General features: G+C 38.7%; 1 protein-coding gene across 3 annotated transcripts in view; it reads right to left on the bottom strand.

Moving 5' to 3' along the window:
* Nucleotides 1-348: 348 nt before the first annotated feature.
* The window catches only part of LOC124128155, a 34,616-nt gene continuing 20,867 nt past the window's right edge, over nt 349-14,097 (bottom strand). Inside the window, exons 2-13 of one of the 3 annotated variants that reach the window (XM_048400905.1) lie at nt 10,273-10,326; nt 7,941-9,316; nt 6,434-6,514; nt 5,628-6,215; nt 4,739-4,776; nt 3,753-3,792; nt 2,992-3,051; nt 2,854-2,888; nt 2,590-2,629; nt 1,559-1,593; nt 1,124-1,170; nt 349-883 (exon numbers count right to left, since the gene is read on the bottom strand). In XM_048400905.1, coding sequence (XP_048256862.1) covers nt 853-883; nt 1,124-1,170; nt 1,559-1,593; nt 2,590-2,629; nt 2,854-2,888; nt 2,992-3,051; nt 3,753-3,792; nt 4,739-4,776; nt 5,628-6,215; nt 6,434-6,514; nt 7,941-8,079 — 1,134 coding nt within the window. In that variant the 5' untranslated portion in view covers nt 8,080-9,316; nt 10,273-10,326 and the 3' untranslated portion in view covers nt 349-852. Of the gene's footprint in view, nt 884-1,123; nt 1,171-1,558; nt 1,594-2,589; nt 2,630-2,853; nt 2,889-2,991; nt 3,052-3,752; nt 3,793-4,738; nt 4,777-5,627; nt 6,216-6,433; nt 6,515-7,940; nt 9,317-10,272; nt 10,327-14,097 lie in introns of those variants that run through there. The other 2 variants (XM_048400906.1, XM_048400904.1) reach the window with 2 other exon arrangements.

The raw sequence follows: 14,097 nt of genomic DNA, 5'->3' as shown, positions 1-14,097 counted from the left end.
TTCAGCATGTACCTGACAATGCTGCAAAATTTCATGAATAAGCATTGAACGGTTTCTGAGTTATGCTCCGGAAACGAACCCTACCCTCACAGAACCTAAGTCCATCTTGCTGCTATGGAACCGTAAAAAATAAAAATTTCTTAAATTTCTAAATAGCAAAAGGCACAAGTTCAGAATGTACTTGACAGACCTGCAAAGTTTCATGAACAAATATTGAACGGTTTTTGAGTTATGCTCCGGAAACGAAACGTGACGGACGTACGGACGGAGCCCGTTTCTATATCCCCCGCCCAACGAAGGGAATATTTTAATTATGGTACAAGTCACAATTGGGAATTGCATCGGACATTATTCTTGTCAATGATGCGTCAGATTTGGAAATGTCCTCCACATGTTTACCATAAAACCTTTTGAAAGCTTTACTGAGGCCCTGAATGGTTTAACCTTGATCAAACAACTTCTGCAACCAGACCATTTCCCTTACTAGCTGCAATCAGCAGAGCTTTTGCACCGTAATTGTCTGTGCAGTATTCATCACAAATTGACAAATCACAGTCATGTTCAACCAGAACATTGATTCACTTATGAATGGAATAGACGAATATCACAATGATGAGCTGCTGTTCCTCTGTTCTGACCTTTAGTATCGATACTTTGATGTTCTGTCTCGAACATATATTGTACAGTTTCCCATATAGCCTAAAGACTAACAATATGGAACAAAATGTCTTTCCAGCTTTGTTTCCCACGGTAGAAATTCATTTATTCTTAACAAGAAGGTCATAGATATATGTCTGGCTACATGCCGTTTATGAATCATCCATGACTAGTTCATCCTCTATATCTCCAGGGCTAGCATTTCGGTACACCAGTTTTGACGGTTCTGTAACACAACATAATGCCAACAATAACACAATACTGAAGTGAGAGAGTTAAAATCTAAAATAGCATCGGCATTATTTCTGCCATATGGCGACATACTATATTTGAAGTTGCTAAGATTCCAGAAAATTACTTATTTTGATGTTTACTTATACATTTACATCGATTGGAAGGAAGTTACTGTACAAACTAACCTTGCCAAGATAATTGGTTCAAATTGTAAAATTGTTAAATGACATCCCTGTTTCTAATTATAATCGGTTTCCTCAACGTCTTAGATTTCTTGGCCTGAAATATATTTAGCACTAATTGTAAGCTGAATTATTTTAATTCTGGGGTATGGTAGTATATTTGATGCATCTAAATTACGCTTTCCAAACCAACCTCACAGTTACTCTTTCGATTTAAATTAAAGTTGGAGGTACAAGTATCAATATAATGATAACATACATGTACTGGTGTAGGCAGTGTTGCAACCTTCTCGGTATTGCAAAATGAAATACTTTCTTATTCATACTAGACATATGCATTGTAAATGTCGTGAAAGAACATCTTATTGGCATTGTTTTGTGTCTTGCGTACTTTATTCAACACATTACCGTAAAGCACAGTGAAGACAGTGTTGAATAACTTTTCATCAATCTTAAGCAATACACATGTATATTTCAACACGTACCTTGTTTTGGAGTCTTCCTGAAGCAGTGTTTCCACCTTCAAATGTAAATAAAGAATCATGTTCAAATGTAAGTATCTGTATATAATATACTAAAATATAGTGAAAGGGTCATGGGGATCAATAAGAAATGACGCTCCAATACTATTAAGACATATATATTTAACCACAGTGGTCACTTGTGGATACAGAGGGGGTGTTTTGTGTTTTGTTTTTAGGGGTGCAAGGCCAAGTCACATTATGTGCTACCCCTTCCCATCCCTTTTTCGAAATCGTGGATCCGCCTCTGTTTGTGCTATGTACCTGGCGAAAGCCAAACACAGCCATTATCATATATGAGTAATATGAGATATGATATTCTTAAATATTGGGGGTTGCGCTGGTCTGAGCACTGGACAACTGTCGTTGAATAGTTGTTGAATGAACCGATTTACAAAACAGAATGAAGTTTTGTATAATCATGGACTAATAATGTAATAATAAATCAACATCGAGAGGTTTACATTGCGTATATGGTCCTTATCCAATGTTTATTAAACTTGGCAGAAATTGTGTTCATTATTTAAGAATACATAAATTCAACTTGATTTTAGGGATATACAGGGAGAGAATTGTTAGACAACAAGATTGAATTAACCAAAAAAAAAGAGTAATGTACCTTGCTTGAAGTTTAAATTTTGAGTTTATATTTAGCTGTTTAAGGGGTGGGGGGTGGGGGTGGGGATCGGTCAGTTCAAGATTTGCGTGATATGCATACTTATCAGTCTTATTTTACCAGTAAAATAGATATGAAACCAGTGAGTGAATGACTGTGGTTTTACGCAGCTTTTAGCAATATTCCAGCAACATCATGGGCTTCAAACATTGTACCCGGAATCAAACCCGGGTCTTCGGCGTGGAGAGCGAACGCTTTAACCACTAAACCTCCCGACCACAGAGTATGATGAAACAAACACAGAGTATGATGTTGAATGAATGGATTTGATTTCGCTTCCAACAAATTGATACCGCTAAGTCAAAAGAGACATACACACCTTGATATCTCCTTTTACGCTTCGCCAAAAGATTCTGATACTGGAAGAAATAAAGTTATATATTCAGTATATGAGAAAACATTTATTAGTAAAGGCTTTTTCATACAGGTTCATGTATTTTGTTATTTTGCTTGTACATGCATAATTGGTTCAGTTTTAGAAATATTAACTAAATTGTCAAAAGGGAATATTGTTCAGTAAAAATGATAAACCGCAATCGTGAGATGTGAGATTAGTAGAATTAGTTATAGAAATTCAACGTACCTTAACCCGATAGATACAGTTGTGACAGCTGTTTTCTGTAAACATAATCATACATACATTAATTTACTAAATAAAGAACCTCAATAAACGAGTTTTTATCTATTCGAGGTTTTCCATAAATACAATTGAAACACCTACCTCTATCTGAACCAGCTGCAACAGGATTGTGAACAGCCTTCCAACGCTCGACCTTTAGTTCTGAAAGTTAATAATTCAAAGTAACACGGCAAAACCCTTTGCATAATCATAAGAAAATTCTGCCAAAAGCAGAGTCCGTTGTGCGATTCCGACTACATCATAAATATGTGTCGTCACAGTCCAGTCGTCTAAGGCGCCGCAATTCGCTGTGCAGAGTTGCGTCCCTTGGGCACGCAAGAAACCTATGATTGTGGGTTCGAATACCAGTTCGCCCCGATTATGTTTCTCGGTTTGTCAGCACCATATCCGTGATCGTGGGTTTCACCGAAGTAGTAAACGTCTGAGACCTCAATCACTTCGGGCTTTTCTCCCACATTAAGCTGACACGCCGTGATATAACTGCAATAATGTTAAAAGCGGCGTTAAACCCAACTCATTCACTCAAATAGTGACAATAGCTAGGTGTACGCGAAAAGGTGACCGTATCCTGCCACACAGGTGCTGGAGCGCGGAAAGTCGGTTGTTCGATCCCATACAAAAAGACATTAATACATGGTACTTGTTGTTACCTCGCCACGCACGTTTATGCACACAACCTCATTTCACCCCACCTATGTTTTTGTTTAAATCGTATAAAAGAAGTACAAATATAAAATCTTCGTAAAACGAACACGATTCCATTGAGCATAAAAGACAAAATAGAGGTAATTAACCTTCTCCTTGATACTTGGTAAGGAACGCAAAATGTTTAAATGACGTACCTGCTTGTAATCGTTCTACTTGACGTCTTAATTCCTCCACCTGAAATATATTTAGCACTAATTGCAAGCTGAAGTTTTCTTTATGATTTACTATGCTCTGTATACATGTTACTTCTAAATTACACTTTTCAAACCTCACAGTTACTCGTTCGATTTCAAAATAAATTTGGAGGTACATGTAGCATGTGTAATTTAAAGCTGTGTGTCAACCTACTTGGGATTGCAACATAAATACTTTATTATGCATACCACTGGCTAGCGATCAGTTATCGCAGAGGACCAATTATTGCCAACTCCCCGTTAAAGCGCGCACGTGGTTGCATCTCATTTTACTTTTGCTCGTTTTTATTAGAAGAGAGAAATATTTATCCGAAAATGATGACAAAACGGACTCTTGTGAGGAAATATTTAAAAAACCCGCACCATAATCACGTGCACCTTGCTCAAATACAATATTTGTTTTTGTAAGTTTGCTGACGACAGATTGATAATAGCATTTCTTATTCATTTTGATGAATAAAAACATTGAGTGCGATACCTGAGATTCTAAGAAATGTAATTTGTATAACTGAAGCAGTGCGCGTGATGACGTAGCACGTGCTGTTAAAACGATGGGGATAACTGGTACATATTGTCGACTGGAAAGATCTATTTCCACTGTTTTAATTCCCGATCGTAGCGTTATAACCGAAATCAACTGAATCTTAGTCCATGGACATAGATAGGCGCATTTGCTCATAGTTTCACAAAAATTGAAGTTATTGGTACAGTCAACTTTGAACACGGAATATGTCCAAAACAACAAGAAAAAATGGCGACAACTGGTCGCTAGCCAGTAAACATATGCATTGTGAATGTCGGGAAGAAAATCTTATTGACATTGCTTTGTGCCTTGCGATCAACACATTACACAGTGAAGACAGTGTTGAATTAACATCCTCAGTGTTCAGCCATATACATGTATGTATTAACATATTAACACGTACCTTGTTTTGGAGACTGCTTTCTGTAACAGTGTCTCCACCTTCAAATGTAAATTGAGAATCACCTTCAAAATAAACTGTATATAATATATATACACTGTAAGGGCCCTTGAGAGGATGATGATCCTCCAGATGAGAACGAGGATTGGGTGCTTTCAACTTTGTAACTTGGCTGATTGCGTCGTTGGGCCCTGACGACGTGGATCGTTGATCATACAGTCAACAAATGTTTTGTGTAGCCCAGATTTGTTTATTTAGCTCAAATACCTTAACCCATACCTAAATTCCCTTCATCCGAGAAGGTTCTGTTTCAGTGCAATCAACTGGATCAAGAGAGAGAGAGAGAGAGAGAGAGAGCAGTGAGAGAGCGAGCGAGATAGAGAGAGAAGGGGAGAGGGAGAGAGAGAGAGGGGGGGAGGGAGGGAGAGAGAAAGAGGGAGGGAGAGAGAGGGAGAGAGAGAGAGGGAGAGAGAGAGAGAGAGAGAGAGAGAGAGAGATACACTGTAAGGGCCCTTGAGAGGATGATGATCCTCCAGCATGAGAATGAGGGTTGGGTGCTTTCAACTTTGTAACTTGGCTGATTGCGTCATTGGGCCCTGACGACGTGGATCGTTGATCATACAGTCAACAAATGTTTTGTGTGGCCCAGATTTGTTTATTTAGCTCAAATACCTTAACCCATACCTAAATTCCCTTCATCCGAGAAGGTTCTGTTTCAGTGTAATCAACTGGATCAAGAGAGAGAGAGAGAGAGAGAGAGAGAGAGAGAGCAGAGAGAAGGAGAGAGAGAAAGGGGAGGGAGAGAGGGAGAGAGAGAGTGAGGAAGAGAGAGAGAGAGAGAGAGAGAGAGAGAGAGAGAGAGAGAGAGAGCGAGAGAGAGCGAGAGCTCTACCTGTTTCATCTGTGTCGGTTTTGTTTATCTGCAATATGTCCACATCCATAAGCTCTGTGTCCACACTGCCATGTTCGGAACTTCGCCTTTCTTCAATTCGTTTCAAGAAGCTCGTCACCACCTTTCCATGTAAATCACTATCCATATGCAGAGATACAGGGAGTGCAAAAACGCTGGTCTTGCTTTCCAACTGTTCAATCTTGTCACTGAACACATCATCACGGTTGCAATCTTCTTCAGTGAGAACACCATGTATGACTGACAGGTCCAAGTGTAAGTCCTCATTAATAGACCTTACTGCAAACTTTGCAAGTCGAGAGTTATACACGAGAACACTCTCCTCTTTCGCAGTTGTACTCATGAAAGTCAGTATCACAATTGGTTTGGATGTCCTGAAGACACAAACGTCAAAGATGACATGTTTTGGTGTGCGAACAAATCTGCCCACATCAAGATGTTTCATCAGTGTGAAAGCTGCAAAAATGAACACTGATGGACTAGCAAAAGCGTTCATTATTCTTTTGTAGATGTTCGGATAACATCTGTCGAGATCTGTTGCCACATATCTGGGGTACATTTGGACCTCACCTGATAAAGACAAATTGGCTGTTTTTATTTCTAGTAATTTGATAGTAATGACGGCTAACTGAGACTTCCCCAAGGTGATACATAAAGAAACAGATCAGAAAGGAGAGGTGCCCCTGGGTGCCTACTTAATACCGACAGAGACAAAGGTAATTACACATGTACTTCTATCACAGTGCCTTAAGTGTAAGACAAGGCTAATTTTTTATTCTCAAACCTACCTTGGAAAACTTTTGAAATGATTTGTTCCACTTGTTTGCGTTCTACGTCATCAATCACAGACTGCTGGAGGTGTTTCGTATCTGGAAACAAAAGACATTTACAAATGTAAGGGGGGGGGGGGGGGGGGGGGGGGGGGGGGCGGTCAAATATTCCCATTGGTCATCTGAGCATTACTAATCTGTCACATAATGAACATAATCTTTTAGATAACATTTCTGTTGTTTCACGAAAAGATGGCCCGATACATATACCAAATATAAAGTGCAGTCTGCTTTCAAATTCATGTGACAATAATAAGATATGAGCAACTCCTTAACTCTCTGATGTAACCTAGTAAAACGTAAGTACTTTACTTTACTATACATGTGGGCCCAGTAGCTTGTCATGATTATAAGAGCAGTCCAAAATTAGGATTAGACAGGCTGATATTGCTTACATTGAACCCCGGCGGCGTGGATCCTTAATATTAACTACACGTTTCTCTGAACCAGTTCGATTTTTTCCAGGCTGCTGTGATATAGATACAATATTGCTTCTAACTGCGGCGCAAAACAGTTTCTCAATGAACAAACAAAATGGTGAATTGTGGCAACGATAGAGCTTCGGACGTAAATATCCCAAGTTGCCCGAACATTTGGCAAATCAAGAAAGTGTAATTTCTCGACTGTGGGACAAGTAGCATGGGATGGGGTTGCAATGAGACATGGGCGTGGCAGGCCTAAAATGATACCTAGATGATCGTCTCATTACATTAATTGCACTACCCAACAGTTTCAAATCTGCTCCTGTTATCAATAGCTTACCATAGGCAGCAAAGAATGGGGTGGTTTAGGCAACATAAGGGACGGGCTGTGCGCCAATTTCGTTTCACCCTGTTCACAGACGGATAAATGTTTTGCCTCTGATTCACAAATGACTGAAAACGTTGATGGTGACGTAGCGGCGAGCGGCATGCCGGGGCAACAGTTCTTGACCATGATCGGTATGTGGCCGGTAGTGTCATGGCGTTGGGTGGTATCACACATGACACAAATTGATTTGCTTATTGTGAATGGACATTTGACTGGCCAGCGATATGTTAATAAAATTTTGCGTTCCATTCGCTAGAATTATCGGAAATTTTGAACTACAAAGTGGCAATGCAAGAACACGTGGTGCCCTAGTCGACACTGATTATCTCCGACGAGAAGGCCTACGGACATTGGACTGGCCTGCTTAATCTTCTTACATGTCCCTAATTGAGCTCTGTGGGATCTTCTCGAGTGTCCGCCAAAGACCCAGCACCCCCTAACGTGGCCCATCTTGGGGTAGCTCCCCCGCCTCAACAGCGGGCAATACCAAAGGACAACCATACATAAGTTAATTCACAAAATGCCATCAAGGTGTCATGCATATATCGCCCAACATGGTGGACACACCAGACATTTTACAGACATTTATTCATTCTACATTCACTATCATTTCATCATTTCCATTATTTGTGTCGGAACTATACTTATTGTTTACCTTTAAAAGCAGCAATCCTTTCATCTGATGAGCTAGAAGTAACATCATACTGCTTCGAGGTGCAACACTGAATTCCTCCTTCTTCTGAGTGGTAGTTATATGACGAAACAGAAGTCTCCACCGTCCCAGAGGAAGACATAATTATACCGTTACAAGTGTTCTTTTTTTAAAGTTACTTTATGATTTGCATAGTATGCAGTGCCGTTTCAGCCTCAAAATCCACTCCTTCACTGCCATCCTTTCACAAACCATCTCTTCCTTTGATGAGCCCTTGACAAAATACGTTCTTGGTCCTTTCTTATCACTAAACACAATGCCTTCTATGTAGCCTACAGCTACTTGTAGAATGTATCGATTTGGTGATGGAAGTTCGTGAAACTTCAGTTTGATTAGACCTGAAGGTATTTCTCTAGCAAACCGACCACTGGCATACAGTATAGATGTATTTTCGTATATTTTACGGGTCAATTTTGCTAAAAATGTGTCTTTGTTTATATGGAGCTCAAAATATTCGGTTGTAACTTCTTTGAGACTATATTTGCCAGTATCAACAATGTCGAATCCAACACCTTTCAAAACCTTAGAGTGTGTACTTTCATCTGTCTTTTCTGCTATTCCTATAAATATTGAACCACCGCCAATGATTTTTGAAAACGATGTAATATTGTCCTTCAGTTTTAGATTTAACCAAAGGTAGTCAAGGAGACTGTCTTCATCCGACGTTAGCTTTGGATTCGCTGCCAAATTAGGCATTAATGCCTTATGTTCCACATGTCTAGACTCGTGAAAGGTTTTGATATCATCAGGCAGGTCCCTCAACTTTGCATCAAAACACTTTTCACCATCTTTGTCTAACAAAAGAGAAACAATGTTCACTGTTGTTGCATTTTCGTTTTCAATGTCGTTCCGAACTTTAGTATTAAAGTCCACTGTCGATATTGATTTAGTTTTACCTACTCTCAGGAGAACAAAGTCAGTGCGATCTTTGTAATCGTCACTGGCACTTAGCCATTCCCTCTTAAATACATTCACAAACAGTGTACCGTCCTCTATCAGTGCCGTTAATCCCTTGCTAATAAATTCATCAAAATATTCTAAGCATCTATCATTTTCGCCTTGGCCGTCCAGGTGAACAAGAATAGACCCCCCTCTGCTGTTTCTCAAAGCTGCTCCACGCCGCTTTATCTGATCGAGGACCTCACTTTTGGCCTCACATTTACTTCCCTTCCTTTTCACAACTGAACGACTTGTATGTACTATGAATATATTCTCATCAGACGACCCTAGGCTGTATTTCTGGCCCACTGCTTCACAGTCAGCACACTTCTTCACCTCTGTTACACTCCCACGGTCAGCGCGTGGGGCAGTACGTCGTCCTTAAATAAAATAGATGCAAAACGTTATGAATGTTCATACTATACATGTTCGGTTGATAACAAACAGTTTGTGAAAAATTGAAAGCAAATGTCAACTGAGGTAAAATGAAAAATCATCACGTGAAATGCTGGACTTTAGGCAAGGGGTAGGCATTCCCATAAGAACCAGTTGTGTCTCCCTTCTTGCTGATCTGTTTCATTATTCAGGTGATTCGCAAATTCTGCTCGGATTGGAAAGATCAAAAGGAAAGTCGTTTGATCAAGGTTACAACATTACATGCCTTAGTTGGTACTAGTATTTCAAAGGGTTTTAAATTTGACACATCATGAGAACGTTCAGATTAAGGAACCACCTCCTTGTAATTTTTAATTGGTCATGTTTATAAATGTTAAATTTCCAGCGGGTTTTAATACTGATTGGGCCTTTATTGTTTTTAAAACATCTTTTGACAGTGCAAACGCGGCACCTTATCTATATGGTCTTAATAGTTTTGTTAGTTAAAATGGTAACGGATTAAAGACACACTCTATAGCCTTGGCTGACTTCCCGAGCGGGGGTTTACTCTTCCGATGTCCGTGCTTTATCGACCCTCTGAGATAAGGTGTTTCTCTAGTGTTGGTTGCGTAATTACTTAAACTCCATGACTCGCATCTGTGAAAATATATGATGCCCCTTGCAATCCCCTATTTTCACATTTTGTCGTATTTTCGCGTGGTTTTTTTTCAGAATTGACTTGTGACGGATGTCACCGTTGGGGCAGAGTTTGCCTTAGCTTTTGCGAGATTCTGATATCATCATTATTTGGAAATGATTCATAAACACATGCATGTGATATTGTCGGAATCATACAATCAATTGTGCATTAAGCAGATATTTCTTATGATTATGGAAAGGGTTTTGTCGCTTTCATACGATTATGGCCTGATTTTTAGTTAATTAGGTCTTTGTTGATTACCTTTAGGGAGATCAGATGCCATATGACGTTCATGACCGCTAAAGAATGTTCACACTGCAAGAAGAAAAAGTAAACAATCATGGGTCAGTGATTGGAAGAAATACACAACACATACTATGATGAAACCTTATGAAGAGGGAGGTTTAAGAGTGCCTGATATTCAAAATACAATCAACGCTCAAAAGATATCTTGGATTAAACGCTTGTTCAATTCACATCCACACTCTTAACTTGCCACTCTTTTGATTAATAATATAACTCCAACATAAATTGATTTTCAGCAAAAATGCAAATTCTATATTTCGGAAAAGGTTATTAATGATAGGACCAATGCTTTCTGGAAAGATGTCCTGTGTGCATGGGGAAACTTAATAGAAAAAAGGGAATTCTATCAAAGAGGAAAAAGATATATTATCACAACCTTTATGGCAAAATACAAATATAAAAATCAGGAACACTCTGGTATACGATGAACGTTACTCGGGAAAAGGCATTAATCTTGTCATGATTTGATAGACAAGAACGGAAATTTTCTAGATCTTTTAGACCTAAAACATGTATACGAGTGTAAAACACATTTTCTGGAATATTCTAGTCTTACCCAAGCAATAAAACAATATTTAAAGCGTAAGAGTATAGCCCTAACATCTGAGTTACATCTGCCCATAATACCATATTTCCTTGAAAACTTAGTGGAGAGGTGGGGATGTAGGGTGTTTAATGATATTTTAAATAAAGTATCCAACAACATGATATCCCAAAAATACATTCAAAGATGGGAACTAGATCTTGGCCTTAACATGACGGAAAAAGATTGGCAAACGATTAATCGTAGCCCCCACAGATATAATGTGTCCTCAAAACAAAAATGGTTCCAATACAGTATTATTCATAGAATTATGCCAACAAACGAGTTACTGTACAAAATGGGATATAAAGAATAATTTCTTTGCAATTTTTGTAAACGAGAAAAACAAACCTAAGTGCATATGTATTTTGACTGCAAATTTTATTAGGATATCAACAAAGATGAAATGATGTATTAAATCATATTCTAACTGTAACAAAGCAAAACATATTCAAATCAAACTTTTCCGACTCCATACCAAATTTCCCACACACCAAACAAGAAATAACCGATTCATATTACATTGACAGAAATATATCATATTCACAATGTAAATACACACAGTTCATAACATTTTGGTCTCTCTGTCACCACCTATTTCGTTTAAAACCACGAACTTGCACAATCCAACAATATGACACTGGCATAGTTTTTGTAACTTGTATGTATTTAAGATTACATGTGAACTATATTCTGTAAACATATTGTTTGTGTACTCCAAAAAGAAATAAAATAATAATAAAAAAATACACAACACAACTGTTTCATATAATTGAACGAAACTTTATCAATACCAGTTCTTCAATTTTGTATATTTTTCTCTTAGAATCTAGTTTGGGTTTGTGACAAAGTCCGGTTGTCAAAAAGACGTTCAAGAGGTTTTGCAAATGGCAGGATACACAGGGACTGGTTAAATAACATGTTGTGAGTTGAAACCGGACTCGGACAAGAACTGTTTATACACCATTACGCAAATTAACTGCAGACTGTTGATCTTTTTCCCCAAAACATGTTAGAATGATAAAACGACTAGTGAATAAGATGTTCAAAAACCCATTGCATTATAAGTCCTCAGGTAAATAGTAGGTAGTGCGTATCTGCGTTTTGCAAATGGCGTCTATAAATGCATAGTAAAATAACTAATGTACACATTTAGTTATCATTTATATAAACCTAAAACGTCAACGCCAGAATTACCATGCAGTATCGATTATGAGCAGAAACAGATCACATTGGGTGTAAAAACAAAAACAGCGATGAAAATCATAATTTTATGAATGGACCACTAAAAATCAGTGATGACACCGGGTGTTCGCGAAATGGGTATGCATGTCCTGCCTGACTGGTATGACCAACCATTTCCACAACATTTACTTCTTTTATTTATTGCCTGATTCCGCACAGCAGTCCTCCTGCAGCCTGTTTTCCTACTTGTCCCGCACATATTGCCATCTCTAAAAAGTCATCTCAAGGGGTGATATCCACATATGAACACATTCATTGAGATACTGCAGTAGGAGCCCACAGTACTGACCAGAGAGTAATTCTTCACGTTTCTTTCAAACGTTTGGCTAAAGCACATACTCCACTAAATCAGACAGCTTGTTTTTTAATTTGAAATTTGCAAATAAAGCAATTGATGCCTCAAACCTAACTAAGCTTCTCAGACTAAAAATTATGCCTTAAACCTAACTAAGCTTCTCAGACAAAAATCTGATTCCCAAAATGTCTCACGATATTTCAAATATCTGGAACAATCAAACTACTTCATTTTCCTATACGAAAAATCATTTCATCCAAATTGTTCAATTATAGGAACGTGTTGCAGAACGTGGACTTGGCACCTCATGATGTCAATTCCGCTACTTTGAGCTGCTAAAACTCATCATACTGCCATCAACCTGTAGGTCATGTAATCACAGGTGACTTTGCTATTGTTGCGAAAACATTCTTTGTCGGTTATTCAAATGTGAACCAACATATAGTGAACAGTTACCTACCAATTGGGATCACAAAATAAAATCATTATGGATGCTGCCAAATATGGGCCAAAAGAGAAGAGTAAACTATTGAATATCTTTCAGAGTTTTAACTTTTGACTTGACTCTAAAAGCCTCTTTTGTAAAGGATTCCAAAGCACCATAAAACACATACAAAGAGAGGTATATATTGCTGGGTCCAGCAAATGTACCACCAAATCCCTGTCACAATGATTGACTATAATCCTTAATACAACAAGTATTTGTCACAGAGTGACGAAATATCCCCCGCCATATACACCATAGTACCAAATATGAAGACAATCCAGCGATTAGTTCTTGAGATATTGTGGCAACACCGTTTTCCAACTCCAAAAACAGATTTGCCTGCTGTGACCTTGAAAATGGGGTCAAGGTCACCAAATCTGACAGGTGTATGCGGTGTCTGTATATACACTATAGTTCCAAATATGAAGACAATCCAGTGATTAGTTCTTGAGATATCGCGGCAACACCGTTTTCTAACTCCAAAAGCAGATTTGCCTGCTGTGACCTTGAAAATGGGGTCAAGGTCACCAAAACTGACTGGTGTCTGCGGTGTCTGTATATACACCATAGTTCCAAATATGAAGACAATCGAGAGGTTTAGTTCTTGAGATATCGCGGCAACACCGTTTTCCAACTCTAAAAGCAGATTTGCCTGCTGTGACCTTGAAAATGGGATCAAGGTCACCAAAACCGACTTGTGTCTGCGGAGTCTGTATATACACTATAGTTCCAAATATGAAGACAATCCAGTGTTTAGTTCTTGAGATATCGCGGCAACACCGTTTTCAAACTCCAAAAGCAGATTTGCCTGCTGTGACCTTGAAAATGGGGTCAAGGTCACCAAAACCGACTGGTGTCTGCGGTGTCTGTATATACACCATAGTTCCAAATATGAAGACAATCCAGTGTTTAGTTCTTGAGATATCGCGACAACACCGTTTTCCAACTCTAAAAGCAGATTTGTCTGCTGTGACCTTGAAAATGGGATCAAGGTCACCAAAACCGACTGGTGTCTGCGGAGTCTGTATATACACCATAGTTCCAAATATGAAGACAATCCAGTGTTTAGTTCTTGAGATATCGCGGCAACACCGTTTTCCAACTCTAAAAGCAGATTTGTCTGCTGTGACCTTGAAAATGGGATCAAGGTCACCAAAACCGACTGGTGTC

Source organism: Haliotis rufescens, unplaced genomic scaffold, assembly GCF_023055435.1.
Source record: "Haliotis rufescens isolate VD_foot unplaced genomic scaffold, xgHalRufe1.0.p SCAF_20, whole genome shotgun sequence".
Classification (NCBI taxonomy): Eukaryota; Metazoa; Mollusca; class Gastropoda; order Lepetellida; family Haliotidae; genus Haliotis; species Haliotis rufescens.
This window is presented reverse-complemented; position numbering and strand designations above follow the sequence as displayed.